Source organism: Pseudorca crassidens, chromosome 9, assembly GCF_039906515.1.
Source record: "Pseudorca crassidens isolate mPseCra1 chromosome 9, mPseCra1.hap1, whole genome shotgun sequence".
Lineage (NCBI taxonomy): Eukaryota > Metazoa > Chordata > Mammalia > Artiodactyla > Delphinidae > Pseudorca > Pseudorca crassidens.
This window is the reverse complement of record NC_090304.1, coordinates 8,543,838-8,565,471: the sequence shown is the minus strand read 5'-3', so window position 1 is coordinate 8,565,471 and position 21,634 is coordinate 8,543,838. Positions and strand designations below refer to the sequence as shown.

The following is a 21,634-nucleotide window of genomic DNA, read 5'->3' as shown; positions in this document are numbered from 1 at the left end:
AACTGTTGGGTTGTTACAGGGGATGTGTTGCCAGGCAGTGGAGCCAGTGATGGGACAGCTTAGGTCCTAAGCTCCAGCGCCCACAGGATGTTGACGTTGGACCTTAGGCTGTGCTCTTTTGGCGTGAAGGTGGGCGCTCTTCCCACCTCCTTTTATCCCGCTGCCTTATGATTCTTTCTTTGCATGCCTACCAGCCTCCTGGAGTCTGCCCCCATACCCCAGCCTCTTGCGTTTTTTGCAGAGAGCTAAGGGCAGTAGTATGGGGAACCGGAAGGGCAGCATACTCAAAGGTGTACATGTTTCTACCCTGCAGCCCACCTTGGGACACCTCGACTCCAAGCCCAGCAGTAAGTCCAACATGCTGCGGGGCCGCAACTCAGCCACTTCTGCTGACGAGCAGCCCCATATTGGCAACTATCGACTCCTCAAGACCATCGGCAAGGGTAACTTCGCCAAGGTGAAGCTGGCTCGGCACATCCTTACTGGGAAAGAGGTGAGCTTTGGGGTTGGGGACGTGGCAGCATCTCCCAACTGTTGATACCCCAGCAGGTAGTAGTGGGACTTCTACCACAGCCAGCCTTTTGTTTATCAGGCAGAAATGAGATCTGAACAGATAGGGGTGCTAAGAGGGATAGGGCCAAAAGGAGGCAGAAGTATAAAGGAGGCAGTAGATTCGAGTCCTGAGTTTAGCCTGGTCAGAGAGGTAATCTTGGGCTTTTTATCTCTTGTTCAGGTAGCTGTGAAGATCATTGACAAGACTCAACTGAATTCCTCCAGCCTTCAGAAAGTAAGCACACAGTACCTCCTGTCCCTTTCTAAACCTCTGTCAGGAGTTAATGATCTGCTGACCCCATTTGGACCTCCTCTTGAACCCCTAATTCAGAATCTCTGGTAGTTTCACTGTTCCCACCATCCCTTTCCGTGGCTCTGCTATCTTTAGGGTTTGGGTTGGATCACCTGTGTTGGCTTCTCCTGATTGAGCTTCCTGGCCACAGGCACTGGCTCTTTTAGAAGTCTTTCTGCCCCTTTCCTGCCCCTTGGCCTACCTGTCTGACCTACGTCCTGCATCTTGTTTTCTTCTGGCCTGTGACCAGCCCTATACACATGTATATAGCCATTACTAGAAACACATGCAGTTAACTGTAAGATCTGAATGATCCAGGGGAGTGGCTCTAGAAGTACAGGGGTAAGAGGAGGCAGAGAACCTGCCACTGGATTCTGTGCCAGCTACATTTCAGAGAATGGGTATGGAAGGCTGGGGTTTTTCGAAACTGAACTCCAGTTTCCAGCCTCTTACAGTGCGTGCAGATTAATGACAGGTCCTCCCAGTTTTCCTTCTCACTTCTAGGCTTCTTTTGACTAACAGTTGCAGAGTCCTTTGCATGTAGTCTTTGCTAGATGAGGTTGAACTTTTCCTTCCCTTCTTGACTTACAGTGGAAAACTGAGGTCTTACTTAGCTGGTTGGGGAACCCTCCAGGTGAGACCACATATGTAGGAGTGAGAAAAGAAGGCTTTCATTTGCAGAGGAGGGACGGCTTACTAGTGACTGGTTGGTGTAGAACTGGAAACTGTCTGCCCTCTGCCCCCACCCTGGGCTCCGTCAGTTAGGGGAAGGAAGAAATCTCCTGTCAGGCTCCCAAAAAGCTGTCCCTGTTCAGGTCAGTGAGATTTCCTCATACTCCAGCTGACCCTGGCTCAGATTTTCTGACCTTGATTAACCTAGTTCTTTGCATCTTGTGGCAGATTGAGTTTTTCTTTTCATGAGCACATTGTTACTTGAGTTAGGAGAGGGCATAACCTGATGCTAACAGCCAACTACAGTGAGATTGGGAAGCTTGGGACTGGAGGTTGGGAGCTGTTGCTGAGAGAGACACTCACAGAATTAGTGTGAGTTGAGGTGCCCTGACATGCTGACAGCCAAAACCAAGGTGTTTCCTATTTTTTGTTACCCCTGGGATCCCCTCACAGTTCTTTGACTCAAAGGAAACATGGCTGTCATCACCAGGGCTTCCCTGCTGCTGGGAGCTTTCCGGAAGAAAGGGAAAGAGGGCTACTCTTGACATGTTGGCTCAGACCTCACAGAGTAGAAGCCAGCTTGGTGTGGGCCATTTGGTCTTTGGAGCAGTTTAGCCTGCCAGAGTCAGCTAGGCCATCTTACTTCCCACCTCTTTTTTTCTCCCTGCCTCTTCCTGACTGGCTGGAAGCAGCAGCACCAGACAAATGCAGCCATTTTTAAAGCCTTTGAACACACTCCATTGCCAAGGTCAGTCTGATTCTGGCCAAATCACTCTGTTTAAATTTGATCCCAGCAATGATCCCTAAAGGACAAACGCTGAAGAAGCTAACCTCTTCAGGGTTCTAGACAAGCTCAGAAAACTCCACGCTCTCCTAGGAGAACGCCCTTTCCAGGCCCATTATTGCCCCTGAGGTGGCGTCCAGGATTTTTTGCCTCTTCATCCAAGATAACTATTGGGCCTGGGAAGAAAGCAAGAAAAACCTGGGCCCTAACAAGAAAAGGGAGCCAAGGTCAGAATCAGGTTCTTGAAGATTGGAAAACCTGTCTCTTCTTTTCCTTTCCAGCCCACAAAAGCTCTGGGATCTCATTAAAGGAAAAAAAAGAAAGATGTGTTCACTTTTCCCCATAAAATATAGCCTAAATTAGGTCTCCATACCTCCCCTCTCCTTAAAAACAAAAACAAAACACAACACAACTAGTTCTGCTCCTTGTGCAAACGGTGAGGCCTAGAAGTTGCAAAAAACCCCACCTCCAGTTCTCTGGCCCCCGCAGAGGGGATGGAGTTCATTTCTGTCATCTTTCTTCATGGAAGTGTATGGTTTGGAGTCCCTGATTTTGTTTCACAAAGAGAGCGTGAGTGTGTGGAGGTGGATTTGATTAAAATTGGCATCAGCTATATATAGGAGTGGCTTCTTCTGTCACCACCCCGAGGCCCAGGAGAGAAAGGCGTACCCACTAGTGCAGAGCCCTCTGACTTCTGTGAGTCAGAAGGTGGTGGGCCTCTTCAGAGGGGCCCCTTCAGAGCTCCCCTACCTCTTCACACAGACCAAGCTAGAGTCTGCCTTGTCAGTGAACTGTAGAAGCAGCTCAGGTTCTAAACGTTCATGTACGTGGGCTCACGCGCCCTCTTTCAGAGGCATGCAGCCAAAACCCGTCTGCTGTTTGGGGGCTGGATTTGGGGAGACAGCACCCAAGGGTGCAGCTGGCTCGTCCAGATGCTGCCCCTGAGGGTACAAGTCAAGAGAGCCCAGCTTTCCTCGCACTGACCCTTCTTGCTCTCCTTCCCCGCCATGTCCTTCTCAGCCACTGGGGATGGGCATGGAGGATCTGGACAACTACTCTGTTTCTTTTCCCTGCCTGTTTTCTCTTTTGGAAAAAGAATCTTAGCAGTGGCTCTGTTTGGAGGGGACCTGAGGGGAGCAAGCTGAGCAAGCATGACCCCTGGTATTTTATTTTCCAGCTGTTCCGTGAAGTAAGAATAATGAAGGTTTTGAATCATCCCAACATAGGTGAGAACCAGTCATCATTCCTTTCCTCTTCCCCCACAGCAAGGCTCCACTTCCCAGCATGTGGCCCTTCTCCCTGAGGCACATGGCCTTCTGGAGTCTGTAGTCTTCAAGGATGCCTCTGGGGAACCCAGCTCAAGATCCAGCTCTGCCTCTGGAGCACAGGGCTGTCCTTAGTGGTGTGGCTGCCTCGAGAGGAACCTGTCTTTGGGAGAGGAGGAAACTTTGATTCCTGGGATGCCCCTGTACGTGTTGGGGCTCGATGTGTGGCCCCTGCTGCTTCTCTGACTCATAGCTTGGCCTTTTCTCTTGTAGTTAAGTTATTTGAAGTGATCGAGACTGAGAAAACTCTCTACCTTGTCATGGAGTACGCTAGTGGAGGTAGGTATGGAATTGCCTCTTCCTGCTGTGTCCCCACCTTCCCCAGCCCCAGCAAGCTCTGATGTAGACCCTGCCCCTGTCACTTGCAGGAGAGGTGTTTGATTACCTAGTGGCTCATGGCAGGATGAAAGAAAAAGAGGCTCGAGCCAAATTCCGCCAGGTGGGTGTGACTCCCTCCGTGGAGTGTGGGCCCGACCTCTGCTTTGGGGGGTTTGGCATACAGGGAGGAGCTGCCTGTCTGTAAGCGGCATCTGGAGGGTCCTTTGGGCTTTGCTTATCTATGTGGCTGCTTCGAACTCGGTCACAGGATCACAGCTCCACCAGCCCCTGTAGCCCACCTTCAGGTGCCCCTGAGCTGACCCCTCTTCCTTCCTTTCAGATAGTGTCTGCTGTGCAGTACTGTCACCAGAAGTTTATTGTTCATAGAGACTTAAAGGTAAGGCGTGCTCTCATCTCCAGTGTCTTTGAGTCAGGGCTGGGTCATTCACCCTCTGTTAACTGTGACATAACCATTACACCCTGAGTGTTCAAGGAAACACCGGCCTTTAATTTTTTGGAGATGATGAGGAAGCCCCTAGGGCTGCTTCTGAGATAGGCCTTATGACTGGACTTAGGATCCCATTCCAGCTAGCGAGGAGAGGGTCTCTGCCATTTCACCTCTCAGCCCTTCACCTTCTGGTGCAGCCAGGCGTGGCAGGAGGGCTGCAGGCAGCCTGGCGGCTGACGGAGGAAGCAGTGCTGACTGTTCCACAGCTGCGTCACAGCTGCTTTGCAGATGTGCAGCACACTCATCTCTTTCACTGAGCTGTTAGCATGTGAGACTACCTATGAGTCTTCCTGGCCCCTGCGTCCTCGCAGATGTGACCATGATTAACCCAGGCCTGACAGGGAAGCTTTGCACAGCTCACCGCGTCTCTGAGCCTTCAGATCCCAGCTCTCACGTGGCTGCCTGTGTGAGGAGCAGCCTGCGCGGCCCTCCTCCAGCCCAGCCCAGCCTCTGCACACTGATTGGAGGCCTGCCCTGGAGTTGGTGGGAGAAGTTCTAACATTGAAGATGACTTCCTGTTTGTTCTTCCATTGCGCTCAGCTCCTTCCTGTCCGGTGCCTTAGTGTGGTCCACTTGGTTCCCTGACGTTTTCCTTCTTACCTCCCAGGCAGAAAACCTGCTCTTGGATGCTGATATGAACATCAAGATTGCAGACTTTGGCTTCAGCAACGAATTCACCTTTGGGAACAAGCTGGATACCTTCTGCGGCAGTCCCCCTTATGCTGCCCCAGAGCTCTTCCAGGGCAAAAAATACGACGGACCCGAGGTGGATGTGTGGAGCCTGGGAGTTATTCTGTATACACTGGTCAGCGGATCCCTGCCTTTTGATGGACAGAACCTCAAGGTGGAGTGAAGTGCAGGCTTAGATCATGTGTACTCTCATTTCTTCTCTTGGCCTCTGGTTTTATCCCTGACCTCTCACCTTTGCTGCTTTTCTACATTTTTCCTGAGCCAGAGCTTCAAAGAAGGGCTTGCAAAAGGTAGCAGCTATTAAAAGCCCTCTGCACCCAGCAAAATAACCTCAGTTCCTCTCTTGAGGGCTGGGATAAATTGTATGTCCGTTCACCCCTCCAAGGTCCTCAGAATAGCAAGCCTCGGGCTGATCAAGCCAGAGGGCGTCGGGTATTTGACATCACCGCCTCTCTAGTGAGGTGCCTTGTCCCAGGCTCTCTGCCTCTTAACCATATTTCATTTATATCTGCCTGGCCAGTCTTAAGCTGTTAGGAGCCTGGATAGTAGGTTCCTTCCCTTGGCCTTGGGTGATTCAAATTTCCCTCCTACAGGAGCTGCGGGAGCGGGTACTGAGGGGGAAATACCGTATTCCGTTCTACATGTCCACAGACTGTGAAAACCTGCTTAAGAAATTTCTCATTCTCAATCCCAGCAAGAGAGGCACTTTAGAGGTGAGCAGCCTGAGCCCAGCTGGTAGGAGGTCCTGGGTTCCCGAGGAAACCTCCAAGCTGAGTCTCCCTCTCTGCCCTCCCCCTTCCCTTTACTCCCCAGCAAATCATGAAAGATCGATGGATGAATGTGGGTCACGAAGATGATGAATTGAAGCCTTATGTGGAGCCACTCCCTGACTACAAGGACCCCCGGCGGACAGGTGAGGCTGTGCTGGGCCGTGAGGTTGAGCCTGCCTAGGACTCAGGACCAGCCTTAACTGTATGTCCCCCCACGCAGAGTTGATGGTGTCCATGGGTTACACACGGGAAGAGATCCAGGACTCGCTGGTGGGCCAGAGGTACAACGAGGTGATGGCCACCTATCTGCTCCTGGGCTACAAGAGCTCCGAGGTGTGTGCCCCCTGCTCCATTCCCCGTCTAGCCAGCCTCTCTGTCGGTAGTATCCCCATGCTTCTAGCAGCTATTGAGGGCAGAAGCTCATCTCTGAGTAGGTGTGCTCTCTACTGACTAATTTTAAGCCTCATCTCTGGTGGTGCTAAGGTCCCCTGGCTTTTGCTTTCACTAATTTCCATCAATAATTCAGTAGGGAAGCTGGTGGGGTCTGGGCCTGGGTCTGGGTTTCCATACGGGTGAGTAGATCTGGCTCATTCTGTGTTGGTTAGACTGGGTCTAGGTCATTCTGGCTGGGTCAGTTCTGTGTTGGCTCTAGAAGTCTCTGACTGTTTCGATATGTTTGTGTCTCTCTGTATCTGGAAGTCTGGGTTCCTGGGTGCTCTGTGTCTGTCTTACAGGAATCTTGAGCCTGTGTGTTGCTTCTGCCTAGAGCTTGTGTCTGGGTATATGTATCTGTGTGCATGTACGTCCATCCTCCTGTCTGTGCATCTGGAGGCTTCGTGATTATTGTTCTGCTCGTATGGGTACCCATGTCTGCGCCTGAATCCCTGGGTCTCTGTGGGAGTAGGGCCTTGCTCACCATCTGTGTGTCCCCACCTCCACTCGTGGCCTCCCCGTCCTGCGCTCCGCCTGGCGGTGCTGGACGCCCTTTCTTGATTCTTGGCTTAGCCTGCTCAGGAGGTGTTGGGGGTGTCTCTGAGTCTGAATGTGCACTCTTATGTGTGTGGTGTGTGTACCCCACTCTGAGGGCGGGGCTCTTTTTGGGGAGGTTGGTGTGTCTTTGACTGTGTTTTTCAGGGTCTGTGTTGGGACTTGTCTCCGTGAGTCTGTATTTAGATGCACGTTGGTCTTGCAGGGGGTATGTCTCGTGGGAGCCTGGGGTGGATTTGTGTCAGGCAGGAATGTGTAAGTGCGGTCATCCCTAGGCAACTGTTCATGACTTCTGCCCTCCCTTTTGTGTTCTTGCAGCTGGAGGGCGACACCATCACCTTGAAACCCCGGCCTTCAGCTGATCTGACCAATAGCAGTGCCCCTTCCCCCTCCCACAAGGTACAGCGCAGCGTCTCAGCCAACCCCAAGCAGCGGCGCTTTAGCGACCAGGGTGAGTACTTCTGGGAGCTGCAGGTGGGGGACTCACCCCTCTCCTGATGGGTTCTTGGGGCTTTGGATGACACAGCTGAGTTTCCATCCCTGTTCAGCCCTTATTAGTAGCATGTCCTTGGGCAAGTCACTTAACTTCCCTCCAACTTGCCCTTACCCATTCCCACTGTCCTCTGGCCCAGCAGCTGGTCCTGCCATTCCCACTTCTAATTCCTACTCTAAGAAGACTCAGAGTAACAACGCAGAAAACAAGCGGCCTGAGGAGGACCGGGAGCCAGGGCGGAAGGCCAGCAGCACAGCCAAAGTGCCCGCCAGCCCCCTGCCTGGGCTGGAGAGGAAGAAGACCACCCCCACCCCCTCCACGGTGAGCCACGCCCACCCCCTCCCTCCTCCTGGCCAGCCCCACCTCTCCTCCCCATCCTCCCGGCTCCTGCTGTGGGGCCTGCCCTCTCCAGGCAGCTCTTTCCTTAATGCAGACCCAGCTCCCTTTGGCTGCCTACCTGACCTTCCGCCCCGGGGCCACTTCAGCTTACTGTAGAAAACCCTGCCCCACAGGGTAAAAGCAAAATCCGTTCTTTTCCCAGCCCGACTGCTCGTGGTGGAAGGGGGAGGGGGAGCAGGTTTTGTGAACCTGCCAGTAGAACACTTTGGTTTTCTGTGATACCACTCTGCCCTTTATTCCCCACAGAACAGCGTCCTCTCCACCAGCACAAATCGAAGCAGGAATTCCCCACTTTTGGAGAGGGCCAGCCTTGGCCAGGCCTCCATCCAGAACGGCAAAGACAGGTGAGCAGGCCTGGGCCCTGCCTGCCGTATTTCCCGGGAGCCACCTCTCCCAGCGGTGACGTCTGTCAGCAGCACCATCTTCCTGTCCTGCCCCCTGGAGTCCCATCCTGGCTCTGTCCAGTCCAGCCTTCCACACGCCAGCACCTCCTCCCTGCTCTCCCCACCCCCTCCTCCTCTCCCCTGTGCTCCTGTGACCGCTCCTTACGGTGGATCGAGTGTGACTCCATGGTCATCTCAGCTGCCTTCTTGCTTCTTGACTGCAGCCAGGGCGTGGCAACTGCACTCTTCTGGGCGTCAGTGCCTGAGGGGCCCCAGCTCAGGGCAGGACCGAGAGATGCCCACCTGAAGCGTGCACACATTGAGGGTGACTCTAGCTGTGCCCATGAGAGCAGAGCCCCCCTAACCTTGACCGTCATGTTGAGTTCCTGGCTCCTTGTCTTCTGAGCTTAATGAAAATTCCCCTTAGCAACACGCTGCTCTTTCTGGCGACAACACATCCTTGTTCTTAGAATTTCTAGGAGACCAGTGCAGCCCGGAGGCAGTTGCCTCCTGTTGGCTTCCCTGCACTCTGGGTTTCCTTCCCTAGGCTCTGGCCTGCCTCGCCTTCCTTACTCCCTACTTACCCTGCCTCCCTCGGCTCTGACTTGTGCCCCGTTGCTGCTCCTGGGCCTGACCTGCATCCTGCCGAGGCTCCCCAGCTCTGGCCCTTCCCGCCCTGCCTGTGCTTCCTAACCGGAGCCTCCTGCCCCCACCCACCCCTAACCCAGGCCTCTCCACTGCTTTTGTCTCCTAGCCTAACCATGCCAGGGTCCCGGGCCTCCACGGCTTCTGCTTCCGCCGCGGTCTCTGCGGCCCGGCCCCGCCAGCACCAGAAATCCATGTCGGCCTCCGTGCACCCCAACAAGGCCACTGGGCTGCCCCCCACGGACAGTAACTGTGAGGTGCCGCGGCCCAGGCAAGTGTGCTGGGGCAGCTGATACACCTGCTGCCCTCAGCCCACCCCCCACCCCCCCGCCCCCCACAATTTCTTCCCACCTGGGGGTCCTGCTCTGTTTTTGGCATCTTAGCCACAAGAGATGGCTGTCCCCTGCAGCCAGGAAGTAGAGGACACAAAAAATAGCTTAATGCCCCTCTTTTCCTCCAGTTCTCCCTCTCAGAACAGATATGCAAGAAGCCGTCCCGAGGCTCCAGAAGGAAGCCTTTTTGTTCTGAGCCTTCCTGGACTTCCTTAGGACCCCGGGGACAGTCAGCATCACAGGGACTCAATCCTTGAGGGTTGGTCAACATTGTCCCCTTGAGGTTCCAGACTGCCTAGCTCCCAAGGAGCCTCTTCTCTCCATCCTGTACTGCTCTCCACACACATATCCTTCCCTGCCTCCCCTCCCTCCCCCAAACCATCTCCTTCCCCCTCCACCCAAACATCTTCCTTACTGGTGTCCTCAGTGGTCACACCCCTTCCTTCTGTGTCCTCTGTGATGGCTGCCTCTGCCCTAGCGTCCCCCTTCCCTTTCCCACGCCAGGGAGCTCCAGATGCTCGGTGCTGATGGCGTTCTCATGCCCTGATGCATTTCCCCACCCCCCACCTCTTTTCTCACAGCACAGCCCCCCAGCGTGTCCCTGTCGCCTCCCCCTCCGCCCACAACATCAGCAGCAGCGGTGGAGCCCCAGACCGAACTAATTTTCCCCGGGGTGTTTCCAGTCGAAGCACCTTCCACGCTGGGCAGCTCCGGCAGGTGCGGGACCAGCAGAATTTGCCCTACGGTGTGACCCCAGCCTCTCCCTCTGGCAACAGCCAGGGCCGGCGGGGGGCCTCGGGGAGCATCTTCAGCAAATTCACTTCCAAGTTTGTACGCAGGTGAGTAGGGGGCCTAGGGCGGCAGAGAGGCTGAGGCCAGGCCTTCCACCTTGCCTGGGGGTGGGGATGAGGACACCGGGGGTTAGAGCTGGGATCAGGTCCCAGGGTTAGAAACCTCAGGAAGCCTAAGAAATTGAGTCTTTGTTGGCACCTGAGATGCCCAGACCCATCCGTCCCTCTCAGGCCTCCCCAACTCCTTGTTCTCTGGCCCGAGCAGATGGCCGATGCCGCCTCCTCTCTAGGAGAGTGTGAACTCAGATGCTAAAATAAAAGCCCCCCTCGTCTCTCCTGGGTTCCCATGGAAACTTATATTTGGTGACGCAGCTGCAAAGTCATGAGGCCTGAGCCAGGCTGGGCCGGCAAGGAGAGTTTCTCCTGGTCTCTTGTCTTGCCCCCTTTGACCTCCTTTCTCCCCACCCAGTCGGTTTTGTCTGGCTGCAGCCACTCCCCTCTGCCACGTTCCTCTGCTGGGGGGCTGGGGGTTGCCAGGATGAAGGCCATAAATGAAATAGCTGGTGGGGGCCTAGGATGGCTCCCTTGCAGCCTGAGGCACTCTGACGCTTTCCTACGTGGGAACCAGGGTGAAGGTTCTCTTCGTGAGGTTTCTCACGCCTGGCCCCTGATGACCCAAAAGGACAGCGTTGATTCTTGAGGTGCATCCAGTAATGTGGCCTCTTGGGCTGCTCCCTGTCTCCATCCCACCACTTCCTCAACCATCTTAGTGTAGCTCAGGAAGCAGCAGGAGCCTTGGAGAGAACAGGTTTGCCTGCCCTTCCTCCTGCACTTCATTCCACTCAGCTAGAGTAGCCAAGCCATGCCCCTTTCCAGCCCCGGAATGCGGGTGTAGGGCTGCAGGGTGGGGCGTGAGCAGATGGGGATGTCTGGGACTCTAGTCTCGCTGAGCGGCTCTTCCACAAGTGGGGTAACCCTTGAACCTGTAAAGCCCACTCCCCACCTGCTTATCCACATACCGTCTTGTTGGTTTTTTTTTTTTATTTCTTTTTTTATTTTGTCTTTTTTTGTTTGTTTTTTTAGAAATCTGTCTTTCAGGTTTGCCAGAAGGTAGGCGTTGAGCCCGCTGTGTGTGCGTCTGTGTCCTGTGTCCTGCCTCCATCACTAACTCCCCTTTTCTGGCTCTTGCTCCCTCCTGCATCTGCTAAACCATGTCTGTGGGGTCCTCTCTCTGCCATCTTAAAGGGATGAAGACGGCCTCTGCCTGGGCGGCCCACAAGGCCACGTTTGCCCACTCAGGGCAAATGACTCTGAAAACGATGGGCCTGTCCCCAAGCAAGGGGGACCTTCTCAGGGAATTCTCCCTTTAAGATTGTCTCCTTCCCCCCAATCCCCTACCCTGGGTTTTGGTCACAAGCGCGTTGGGTTCCTTTTCCAGCCCTTTCTCGTGTCTGTGCATGCGCTCTGAGGAAGCTCCACCGGGGTCGAAAGTGCATCTGGGATGGTATCTCATTCTGGGTCTCCTGGGCTTCCCCTTCCCTGGTGCCCTGAACTTCAGGGCTGTGTGGCCTCTTGCCCCTGTCCTCTGGGATGGCAGGACTTTGGAGGTACTACAGGGACACTGGGGTCTCAAGACTTCAGCCTGACGCCTCCAGGCCGAAGGAGCCTTTGCCTCACGAGCGGGGCACAGCACCCCCTTCTGGCAGCTCCTGCAGAACTAGGCCGACCCCACCCCCACCCCCAGCATACCTCCTACCTCCAGACGTTTCTGGATGAATCAGGCTGCGTCCTCTCTGGGCTGTGTTCTCCAGTTATGGCCTGTGACTTCCGAAGAGCCAGAAGCTGGGACATTCTAGGGCAGGGGCCGTCTACCCCTAAGCCCTGGCCAAACAGTGGGAGATCCCCCCTCCCTCAGGCGTCTCCCTTCCTGGGCCAGCTCCTGGCCCTGTCTTCATCCTCTCTGGTGGCCTGGGTGGGCCAAATACCAAGCTGAGGACCAAGGGCCAGGTTGGGAGCCCTGGTTCCCCAAGGCCGTCAGCCCAGCCCCTTTGGTGCCCCAGCTGACAGAACGACGGCCAAGACAGGGTGTTCAGGCTTTCCCCCTTCCACCCGCTGCTCGCCACCCAGCTCTTCACTGCATGGCTGGCTGTTGACTCATGGGGCCCCAGTGGGGGCCTGCCCTGCAGGGTACCTCCACCCACAGGGCAGGAGCCAGGTGGGGCCGGAGAGAGCAGCCAGGCTCCTTCCCCTGCACGGCCCAGGCTCCCTGCTCGCAGTGCACTTGTTTGCATTCGTGTGTCTGTTGTGTCTTTGTGTTCCTTTTACATGTGCTGCCGCTGCTCTCTCTCACTCCTCCTTACATCCTTGCCCTCCTCTGCACTCCCCAATTTCCCAGCTCCAGGCACCCATCTTCCAGCCAGGAGCTGGAGAAGCCGCTCAGCGGGGCCAGACCTCTTCCCCACCCACCCTCCCAAGGTGTCTGCCCTGCTCTGCCCTCTGTCCTCCCTTCTGTATCAGCAGATGGCCTGGCAGGCAGGGGAGTTATAAAAGAATGGGGGAGGTGGGCTTGTCTACAGCCGGCCTCAGGGCCCATCTCCTCCCCACCCAGTCCCAGGCACTGAGCCCCAGGCGTACTCAAAGCAGGTCCGGCCCTTGGCCGTTTGAGCCTCCTGAGAGAGACCTCTATTTATCCCCCCCCGCCGCCCTTCCCTCCAAGAGGACTACAGTTCTGAGACCCACTCAGGGGGTGCTAGTGCAGAAGCCGCCCTGCGCGCGAGCTCTGGCTGTGGGCTGTGTGCGCCATGCGTGTGCCCGCACGTCCACACCCTCCTCCTCCCCTGGCTCCTCCCGGCACCCGTCTTTGAGAGTGTGGGGAGGGGCAGGCCCCGCGTGCTGGGCTCCCTGTTGGAGAGGGACAGTTGAGCTGCCATGTTGGCCTGCTAGGTGGTGGGCGAGTGGTCTCTGGGCTTGGGTCCCGCCCGCCCGCCCGCCCACCGGCGGCACCTCCCCCAGACCCGCCCTCACAGAGGTCCCAGCACTAAACTCTCCCTCGCTCTGTTTTTTGAGGAACCTGAATGAACCTGAAAGCAAAGACCGAGTGGAGACGCTCAGGTGAGAGGGGGCCAGAGCCAGCGCCCGCCCTGCCTGGGCCGCCGGCCCTGCCACGAGCCTCCCACTCCTCTTCCTTCTGCCACCCGGCTCTTCCTCCCATGCTTGCGCCCTGTCCTCCCCCTCTTGGGGCCTCCCTTTCCTCAGAGGACCCCCGCAGCCCCGCTGCGGTGGGTGTGGGCCCTTCTCCTCAGGTCTGATGTGTTCTGGAAGCAAGAGCCCTGCCTGGGCCAGGCGGTTGGGACTCTAGACTCCTACCCCTCGACAAGCTCCAGTCACTTCTTTCTGTCCAGTCTGTGAACTGCTCAGGGCTACTGAGCGCGTGCTCCCCTTTCTTCCCTGACCCTGCCCTCTTCCCAGGAAAGCATGGCGCTGTCACCTTGTCACCCCCTGCCAGGGGCTGGCTTCTCGCCTTCTCTACCCTGAGAGATGAGACCGCCCACTCCTCTGCTCCCTGGGCCAGGTCTAACGCTCCCTCTTCCAGCACTGCCGCCTCCCGGGCACCCTCCCGCTCTCCTCTCTGGTCTCGGGGTCCATCTGCCAGGGGGGCTGTCCTGTGGCTGGGGCGCCTGACGCCCGCCTCTGCCCTCTCCGCAGACCTCACGTGGTGGGCAGCGGCGGCAGTGACAAGGAAAAGGAGGAGTTTCGGGAGGCCAAGCCCCGCTCGCTACGCTTCACGTGGAGCATGAAGACCACGAGCTCCATGGAGCCCAACGAGATGATGCGTGAGATCCGCAAGGTGCTGGACGCGAACAGCTGCCAGAGCGAGCTGCACGAGAAGTACATGCTGCTGTGCATGCACGGCACGCCGGGCCACGAGAACTTCGTGCAGTGGGAGATGGAGGTGTGCAAACTGCCGCGGCTGTCTCTCAACGGTGTTCGGTTTAAGCGGATATCGGGCACCTCCATGGCCTTCAAAAACATTGCCTCCAAAATAGCCAACGAGCTGAAGCTTTAACAGGCTGCCGGGAGTGGGGGCGGCGGGGGCGGCCAGCCGGACTTAGCTGCTGGGGCCGGCGCTCCGCCTGCCCGGGCGGGACTGCAGAGACGGATTGGTGTGTCTCCCCTCCCCGCCCTTCTCAGTTTCTTCTTCCATGTTTGTGGGGGTTGGGAGATGGTTCTCTCCCCCCCACATTTACCCCTGCCCAGATAGTCCCCCTTCCCCCCTCTCTCCCACAGGAGGCAAAGGAAGGGGAGGGAGGGGTGGGGGGCAGGGCTCCCCCTCGGTACTGCGGTTGCACAGAGTATTTCGCCTAAACCAAGAAATTTTTTATTACCAAAAAGAAAAAAGAAAAAAAAAAATCCCAGCGGCCACCTTTCCTCCCTGCCCCATTGGGACAGTCGAGACTGGATCTGTGGGGTTTCCCGGGAGGGTGGCTCAGGGCTGGAACACTCTCAGGCAAGAGTGGTGGAGTTCCCTGTCAGGCCCTCCGCCAGGCCCACTTTGGGCTTCTCCCCTCTCCTCTCCTTCCCCTCCAAGCAAACCACCAGAGGTGGCCTTCCCCTGACCTCAGGCCCCTGGGCTGGAGGCCTGGGCGGCTGGGGGCTGGGGGCAGGGGTGCCGCACAGCCCTGAAGCGGTGGGACTGGCGGCTGCTCTGGGGCTGGCAGGCTAGGCGCGGGGCTCGGCCTCCCTCCACACTGTATCCTCTGCCCCTCCTTCCCCAGAGGCTGGGCATTTCCTTCCACAAGCTGCTGTGGGGACTTTTGTTCCCCTCCTCAAAAAGTCTGTGCCATCTTCTCCCACCCCCTCCTGGGTAGAAGGCGGGGCTGACCCCAGGGCTGGGAGAGGGGAGGGGACCGCAGGGCAGATGGGCTCCTCGGCCCCCAGGGGGCCGCCTGGGCTGCTAGTCTCCGCAACAGGGACGCTGGGCATTCTCCGTTCTGGGAGAGCCTTTGTCTGAAAGCACAGCCCCCCTCGCCGTCCCTCTCCCCACTGCTCCCCTTCATTGGCATTAATCTGGGCACCAGTTAGTTCCATAGCAGTGACTTCCCTCACCACTCATCTCTTGGCCTTGCCTTTTCTTCCTCACACTGTCGCCCCTCCTCTCAGGAGACACTGCCCGGGGGCCCCCGTGGCCGGCCGCCTGGCGGGAGGCTGGACAGGGCAGCAGGGCCGGGAGCCTCTGCCCTCCACAGGGTGGGGGGGACAGATAGGCCAAGTGACTCCCAGCTTGCTAACCTCTGCAGCCAGCGTGGGAGTGGCTGGTTATGGGCGCTTGGCTGGTGGCAGCCGCTGCATCCCTTAATTTATTTCTCTGCTGTTTCTGTTCTTGAGAAATTGGGGGAGGGGGTCCTGAACAGAGGCTGCCTCTACCCTCACCTGAGTTGTACATTTTTTGTGATGGGTTTTATTTTTTATTTTATTATTTTATTTTATTTTTTTTTTTGATTTATGATGACTCCACTCCTACTCATCACCCCACTCCCAGGCCTGGCTCCGTGGCAAGTCGAGCCCTTGGTTCCCAGGAAGGGGCCTCGCCAACCTCAGCCCTCCTGCCCCAAGCCCTGAATGCGGGCTCCGGCTCCCACCAAGGGCTCCCCCTCCCTTCTTCCCTCCCCCCTCCTGCCCTATGGAACAGCCCGGGTGCTCCGAGGGGCCGGGAGGGCAAGGCTTGGCTCCCAAAGGGGGTGGTGGCCAGGGGCTGGGGGGGGGCCTCCCAGGCAAGGTGGCCCCTCCCCACCCAGCCCCCCTTCCTGCACTTAGTTTCTCCTCTGGATCAAACACGTAATAAAGAGAATGTTTGGAATCTGAGCTGCCTCCTCCTGTTTCTTTCTACTGGGCAGGGACCCAGTCCCCCTGGGCAAGATGTGGCCCAGCCTGCCTGCCTCACAGGGGAGAACTGATTCCTGTCTGGGGCCTGGGGAAAGGCCGGTGCTGGGCGGGATCCCTCCCCACCCTCATGGCACAGACAGGAAGCAAAGCCCAAGACCCTTAAACCAAAAGGGAAAGAGGATTCAGTGAGCTTGAAGGTTTTATTTATTTTTTAAAAACATTGAAAAATAAACCCATGTCTGCATATGTTCCCAACCCTCCTTTCTCTAAACTTCTGGGCGGTGGGCACAGTGGGCACCCTCAGGGCTCCTCGGCACTTTCCACCCGGCCCCCTGAAGACTGGAGAGCTACCTCTTCAGCCTCTGCTGCTGTCAGGCCCCAAGGAACCTTTCTGCCCACTTCCCCCCTCCAGCTCCCTCCCCACCTCACCCCAGACTTATTGCTAAAAGAAGGGGAAGAGGAAGAACAGCCAACACACTAAACTGTCCTCTCCGCCCCCCCCCCCAGGCTATGGTCACTACCCCCTACACACGAAGGGCAGGACCCCTAGGCCAGGCCCTGGCAGACTAGGAGGCAGCCGTTCCAGTCCCAGCCAGGAAAAGTACCCTCGGGCCAGCCTCAGAAGGCCCCAGACCCTGGCTGGGGTGGGGGTGGAGACAGGCTGGCTGCCAGAAAGACGTGCAGAACCCGCGGGGGTCCAGGCTGTGCCCCTGTCGGCAGCGCTGGGTCTTCGAAAGACCTGGCGAGAGCTCTAGTCTCTTCTGTCCTCTGTGAAGCTGGAGGTCCCCGAGGACGTCCGGCAAAGGGGTTCTGGAGCCTCTGGTTGGTGGAGGGCCTCAGGGCTCAGAGCGAGGGTGCTGGAGGCTCCAGGGGGGCTCCAGCCAGGGTGGGTGCGGGCTGAGGTCCGGGGCGGGCACCGTGGCGGGAGGCAGCCAGGGCAGGGCGGATAAGAGGTGGTGGGGGCTGGTTGGGGGCCAGCCGGGGCTGGAGGAAGCGGCCCTGCTGGAGTGGGGGTGGCTGGCGGAGCAGGGTGGGAGCCGTGGGCAAAGGTGGCCTCAGCAGTGGCGGCGGCTGGGACAGCGAGGTGGGAGGCGGAGGAGGGGGCGGCGCAGGGGGCCCCGATCGGGGTCCTGATGTCGACACAGATGTAATCTGGACCTGAGAGGGGCAAGAGAAGAGTGAGAAACCAGGCTCAAGCACACCCTCAGCCCAGGCTAAGGACGGAGGCGGTTCCTCTCCTCTGTTCTCTGAAGCGTTTCGCTCTCTCTCCCCTTCTCACCTCATCGTCTTCCTCTAGGGCCGGGGCTGGCAAGGGAGCCCCTCTCCTAGCCTCCTCCATGGGGACCGGGGGGGCTCCAGGGGCCCCATCCTGCTCGGCCTCCCATTCCTGCAGCACCTCCTCCAGATTGAAGCGGCGCCGGTAGCTCACAAAGAAGGTCTTCACCTGGGTCAGAGTCTTGTTCCCAATCACCTCTGCAATAGCCCCAAAGTCTTTGCCATACCTACGGATGGCTGCAAGGGTCAAAAGGGCAGCAGGTGTGAATGCCCCCTTAGAACTAGTTACTTCCCTGATCCTCCCCCTCTGCCCCAGCTCCTCGGAGGGCAGGAGAGGCTCCTGGGGCGCTCTATTCTCCGAGTCTCACCCACCTTGTACTGCCAAAAGCTGCTCATCCGTGGTCCAGCGGGAGTTGAACTTGGTGTTGGCCTGGGGCGCAAGGAATATGTCCTTGAGACTCAAACATATGGGAACAGAGGCCCTGCTACCCAAGAGAAACTCCCCTTTCTGCCCCCTCCTGCACCCGGACTTGAAGCGCAGCCTCACCTCGGGGGGGCGGAGCGGGTCGATGCCCCCCTCCAGGGCCTGGCGGAGGCTGCTGTTGGTCTGTTTCATGCTTTGCACCTGGGAAGGCAAGGCAAGGAAGGGACATCAAGTTCCAAGCCAGGGAGGCCGTCAACACCAACCCTCACCAAGGCCCCACTGCCCAGCAAAGCTCTTTGCCACCCACCATCTACCTCATCTCTCCCTCACAACCATTCAGTAGAGGAGACACTGGGGTTTGCCCCTTTTCAAAGACCAGGTTTGTTTGTTTTTTTCAATGTCCAGAAAAGAACACTAAGTTACCCAGAAGCCCAGAAGATGGGGCAGAGGCAGGCTTGGCATCCACACGACCTCCCTTACGCCTCCAGCTGCCCCCAATCATAGTTCCCAGCTGCCGACTGTCCCCTTTGCCTGGCCCCTTCTTTCCTCGGGCCCCCCACCTGGCGCTTGAGGGAGATGAGCTGGGAGTCGAGGCCTCGAAGTGTGAGGTTGGCAAGGTCCGGGCTCCCTGACACGGCAGTGAGGCCCTCGGGGCTCAGGTACATGCCCTTGGGAGGGCGCCGCCGAGTTCGCAGCGGATGGTGGCGGTACTGAGACCCCTGGGCCTCCTTCTTTCCTGGACCTGGGCGGGCATTCAGGGGCCGAGAGGGCAGAGGCTGCCAGGGAAAGGAGAGGAGGTGGGTGGTGCAGAGCCCAGGGAGAGGGCGGGCAGGCGGGCAGGGCCAGAGGAGCTCTGGGACCTCACCTCTCTCTTGGGGTCTCCAGCGTCCGGCTCCCCCTCACTCACGGCTCCTCGTCCCTCTTCAAGCTCATCACTGCTTACACGGGGGCCAAGGCCGGGTAAGGCAGGGGCCAGGACCCCCAGGAGCTCAGTTTACCCCCACCCAGAGCCTCCCTGAGCCCCCCACCTGTCTTCTTTGTCCTTTCGGCCCCCCAGCCGCCGAGCCTGTCTGTCCATCACACTGGTCCGGCTGCGGGTCTTCTTCCAAGAGTAGTAATACTTCACCAGGCTGGGTATCAGCTTGTCAGGCAGCTGGAGGGGCAACGCCAGAGGCTGGGGCCCACCTAAGACTCTGGGCCTCGGTTAGGCTTAACAGAAAGAAGGGGCCAAGGAGCACTGGCGGGGGTGGAGGGCTTTACCATCTGCTGGATCCGCTGGAAACATTTGCCGTGGAAGCCGAAGGCCTGTTCAAACAGCACCTTGTCCTCTACCGTCCACTCGTCCGGGAACGGGGTGAAGTTGGCCAGGTCAGCCAGCGACTTCTCTACGTCATGCTTGTGCCACAGGAGCATGCCCAGTGCCTGGCCCAGGAGAGGGGACAACTCAGGCTCAGCTGCCCGCAGCACTGTCCCGTCTCCACCCCAAATCCCTGCGGGGCCAAGGCTCACCTGCTCGATGTTGTAACCATGCTTCTCCTTGGCCATCGCAATGTACTTGTCAACTGCAGGGGCGGGAGGAGCCAGGTCTTGGAGGAGGGGTTACAACCCCTAAGCCAGGCCTGCCCGGAAAGGGGTATGCCCCCAGGGGCTAGGCCCCTGAGCCTGAGCCCCAGGACAGGGGCTGAACCCACACATCTCAGCCTCCAGCCCACTTCTGAGAAGAGCTGGCTGCCAGCTGGCATGAACCCCAGGCCCCAGCTCCCAAGGGTATGCATGAGCCCAGGGTCCCACCCCACTCACGCTTGGCATCTGACACACAGTGGTTGGGCGACCACACCAACATCCCCTTCAGCTCCTTGTTACTGTAGCGTGCGGGGCTCTCTGAAAGGCAACGGAGCAAAGGAGGGAAGACATCATCAGCCTGGTGGCGCTGGCCTGGACCCACGGCCAGAGGGCAGCGGAGGAGTGGGGCCCGCGAGGTGAGGCCCAGAGGGGAAAGAGGGACAGAGACCCAGACAGGAAGGCAGAGCAGGAAAACTAACCATGCCACAGGGCCGGCCACCCACCCCCGCCTGTCCTTACAGTGGGCGCCAGCCAAGGGTTCCCCCAGGTGGGGCTCAGGGCCAAGCCATGGGCCCTCCAGTCCCCTCCCTTCACAGCCTGTCCTGCCACTCACCAGGCTTGCACTCCGGAATTACGGCCTGGTAATTGGTTCCAACGCGGATCATGCTGTCTGTGGAGCCGGTGGGGGGTGGGGGGAGGCAGTCAGGACTCCAGGGAGGGAGGGAGGACGGGAGGATGTGGCGGGGGAGGTGGCTGGCCTGGAGTTCTCCTTCCTGACCACCCAGGGCCCCCATCTTCCAGGAGGCTCACTTTTCCCTGATCTTCCCCTCAGTTACCCTCAGCCACAGAAGGAACTGGAAAAGGGAGAGACCTGCCTAGCCATAGCCATGGGGGGTGGGGGAGAGGACAGGGGCCAGTTTTCAAGCCCAGGCCCAGCAGAGCCCTTTGTTCTGACGGGGGGGGGTGAGTTGGGGGGGTTGGAGGGCTGCCCCTAGACCTGGACCACAGCCCTCCTGCAGAGAATCCAAGGCTCCTCCCCACCACAGGAGCCCCACAGCTCGGTGTGGAGGTGTCTTTCCAGCTCCTGCCCCAGTCAGACCTCAGTCCCCTGCAAGGTGGCAGGGTACGAGGAGCCCAAGCTGTGAAAGGGAGGGACGCCTGAGTCCCTCGGGGACTGAGGGCAGGGAGGGGGCAGGCAGGACCGCCTCCTCGGCAGCTAGGGGCCCAGCCTCCAGATTCCCTGTGCCGGCTCGGGGGAGAAGCAAGGCACAGGCTCCAATACAGGCAAGGCAGGAACCATCCGTATAATACCCCCGTGGTCGGCAACTCTCCCCCACGCCCTGCTCCGCGCCCCCCCCCGGGCCGGTGCGCCTTTAACCCTAGGCCTCCGGGCTCACCGTGCGAGTGCTCCTCCTCGCTGCTGTCATCCTCCGAGTGGGGTTGTCCGCCGTTGGGCGCCGTCTTGGCCCGGCTGCGGGACAGGATCCCGGAGCCCGCGCTCGGCTTCTCCATCACCGAGGGCATTACCCCGCCCAGCTGCCCCGGGGGGCGCGGGAGCCTTCGGAGAGCAGCGGTCGTTGCCGCGCTCGCCTGGGGTGCCGTGCCCGGCCCGGCCTGGAGAGGTCGCCACTGAGGCTACGAGAGGCAGGAGGTCAAGCGTGGCTAGGGTCCGGCGGGGCAGGAGCCCAGCGGGCAGCCCAGCGCTCTCCGCGACCCCCCCGGGTGAGGGTGTCAAAAAAGTTTGTGTAGAAGTGGGGTACGCGGGGGATGAGCGCAAGGTCCGGTGGGGCTGGGGCGCGCTCGCTCTGGACGCTCCACGGAATTGGGGCTCCCCGGAGAAGTCTGGGCACTCTGCCCTCGGAGCGCCCTGGAGCCCCAATGCCCGCCTGCCCACGCAGTTCAGCGAGCGGGCGCTGCGGCGCGATTGCCGCCCCCGGCGGGCTCCGCGCCTCTCGGCTGCACCAGGATGCCCCAGTCCCCGGGAGGGGACCCCTGCCCGGACCAGACCCCTGCCTGCGACGGCAGCCGGCGGGGCCCCGGCGCTGGCGGCGGCGGCGGCGGCGGGACGGCGCGCACGGCGCGCGGTGCTGGGGCAGAGTTGCCGGGAGGCGGGGGAGCGCAGCCGCGGGCACCGCCTCGCACCCTCCCCGGCGCGCTCGCTCTCCACGGCGCGCTCGGGCTGCTGCTCGCTCGCCCGCTCTCCGCCGCCGCTCGCTCCTCGCGCACACAATGAAGCTGCTGGCAGGGAAGTAGTGCCGGCTGCGGCCTCAGCACCCCTCCCCCAGCCGATGCCTCCGCCAGCTGAACATCTGGCCCTGGGGTGGAAGGGAGGGCCCGGGGGGCGGGGCCTGGGGGCCGGGGCTAGACCTCCAGGGGGTGGGGTCAGGACCCGGGTGGAGAGCGCTTTCCTCTGCGGGCCCCCCGAGCTCCCAGACTTGCCCCTGGGGGAGGCCACCCCCTACCCCCGAGGAGTAGCCGGGGGTCAGCCCCACCCAGGCGCACACCAGCCCCACACACCAGTGGGCTCGGGTTACCGCCGCCTGCCCCG

General features: G+C 59.1%; 2 protein-coding genes across 15 annotated transcripts in view; one reads left to right on the top strand and one right to left on the bottom strand.

Moving 5' to 3' along the window:
- MARK2 (microtubule affinity regulating kinase 2) overlaps window positions 1-15,803 on the top strand; it is a 58,106-nt gene extending 42,303 nt beyond the window's left edge. For 4 of the 12 annotated variants that reach the window (XM_067748616.1, XM_067748621.1, XM_067748627.1 and 1 more), the window contains 18 exons: window positions 314-493; window positions 734-787; window positions 3,478-3,526; window positions 3,839-3,904; window positions 3,994-4,064; window positions 4,284-4,340; window positions 5,059-5,295; window positions 5,735-5,854; window positions 5,955-6,054; window positions 6,132-6,244; window positions 7,217-7,349; window positions 7,531-7,712; window positions 8,037-8,134; window positions 8,928-9,089; window positions 9,732-9,989; window positions 11,025-11,051; window positions 13,008-13,052; window positions 13,647-15,803. In XM_067748616.1, the coding sequence (XP_067604717.1) occupies window positions 314-493; window positions 734-787; window positions 3,478-3,526; window positions 3,839-3,904; window positions 3,994-4,064; window positions 4,284-4,340; window positions 5,059-5,295; window positions 5,735-5,854; window positions 5,955-6,054; window positions 6,132-6,244; window positions 7,217-7,349; window positions 7,531-7,712; window positions 8,037-8,134; window positions 8,928-9,089; window positions 9,732-9,989; window positions 11,025-11,051; window positions 13,008-13,052; window positions 13,647-14,007 (2,313 nt within the window). In that variant the 3' untranslated portion in view covers window positions 14,008-15,803. The remainder of the gene's footprint in view (window positions 1-313; window positions 494-733; window positions 788-3,477; window positions 3,527-3,838; window positions 3,905-3,993; window positions 4,065-4,283; window positions 4,341-5,058; window positions 5,296-5,734; window positions 5,855-5,954; window positions 6,055-6,131; window positions 6,245-7,216; window positions 7,350-7,530; window positions 7,713-8,036; window positions 8,135-8,927; window positions 9,090-9,731; window positions 9,990-11,024; window positions 11,052-13,007; window positions 13,053-13,646) is intronic. The other 8 variants (XM_067748617.1, XM_067748622.1, XM_067748623.1 and 5 more) reach the window with 8 other exon arrangements.
- Window positions 15,804-16,005: 202 nt separating this feature from the next.
- On the bottom strand, window positions 16,006-21,095 carry RCOR2 (REST corepressor 2). 3 transcript variants are annotated; one of them, XM_067748630.1, is made up of 12 exons: window positions 20,484-21,095; window positions 19,700-19,756; window positions 19,324-19,404; window positions 19,033-19,085; window positions 18,784-18,945; window positions 18,552-18,676; window positions 18,389-18,458; window positions 18,084-18,299; window positions 17,647-17,724; window positions 17,472-17,529; window positions 17,104-17,297; window positions 16,006-16,982 (listed from the first exon to the last, which is right to left on the bottom strand). In XM_067748630.1, exons 1-12 carry the CDS (start codon window positions 20,608-20,610, stop codon window positions 16,668-16,670), a joined length of 1,536 nt encoding a protein of 511 aa, XP_067604731.1. In that variant the 5' UTR covers window positions 20,611-21,095; the 3' UTR covers window positions 16,006-16,667. The 3 variants fall into 3 exon arrangements, with proteins under 3 accessions (XP_067604731.1, XP_067604730.1, XP_067604732.1); XM_067748629.1 differs by having other exon boundaries at window positions 17,104-17,336; window positions 20,484-21,071; XM_067748631.1 differs by lacking the exon at window positions 17,104-17,297.
- Window positions 21,096-21,634: the final 539 nt, after the last annotated feature.

Coding starts and splice junctions, on each gene's coding strand:
- RCOR2 (XM_067748629.1), bottom strand. CDS start 20,610: ATGCCCTCGGTGATGGAGAAGCCGAGCGCGGGCTCCGGGATCCTGTCC. Junction 19,757..20,483: donor CGAGGAGGAGCACTCGCACG/GTGAGCCCGGAG, acceptor CCGGCTCCACAG/ACAGCATGATCCGCGTTGGA. Junction 17,530..17,646: donor ACCCGCTCCGCCCCCCCGAG/GTGAGGCTGCGC, acceptor CTTGCGCCCCAG/GCCAACACCAAGTTCAACTC.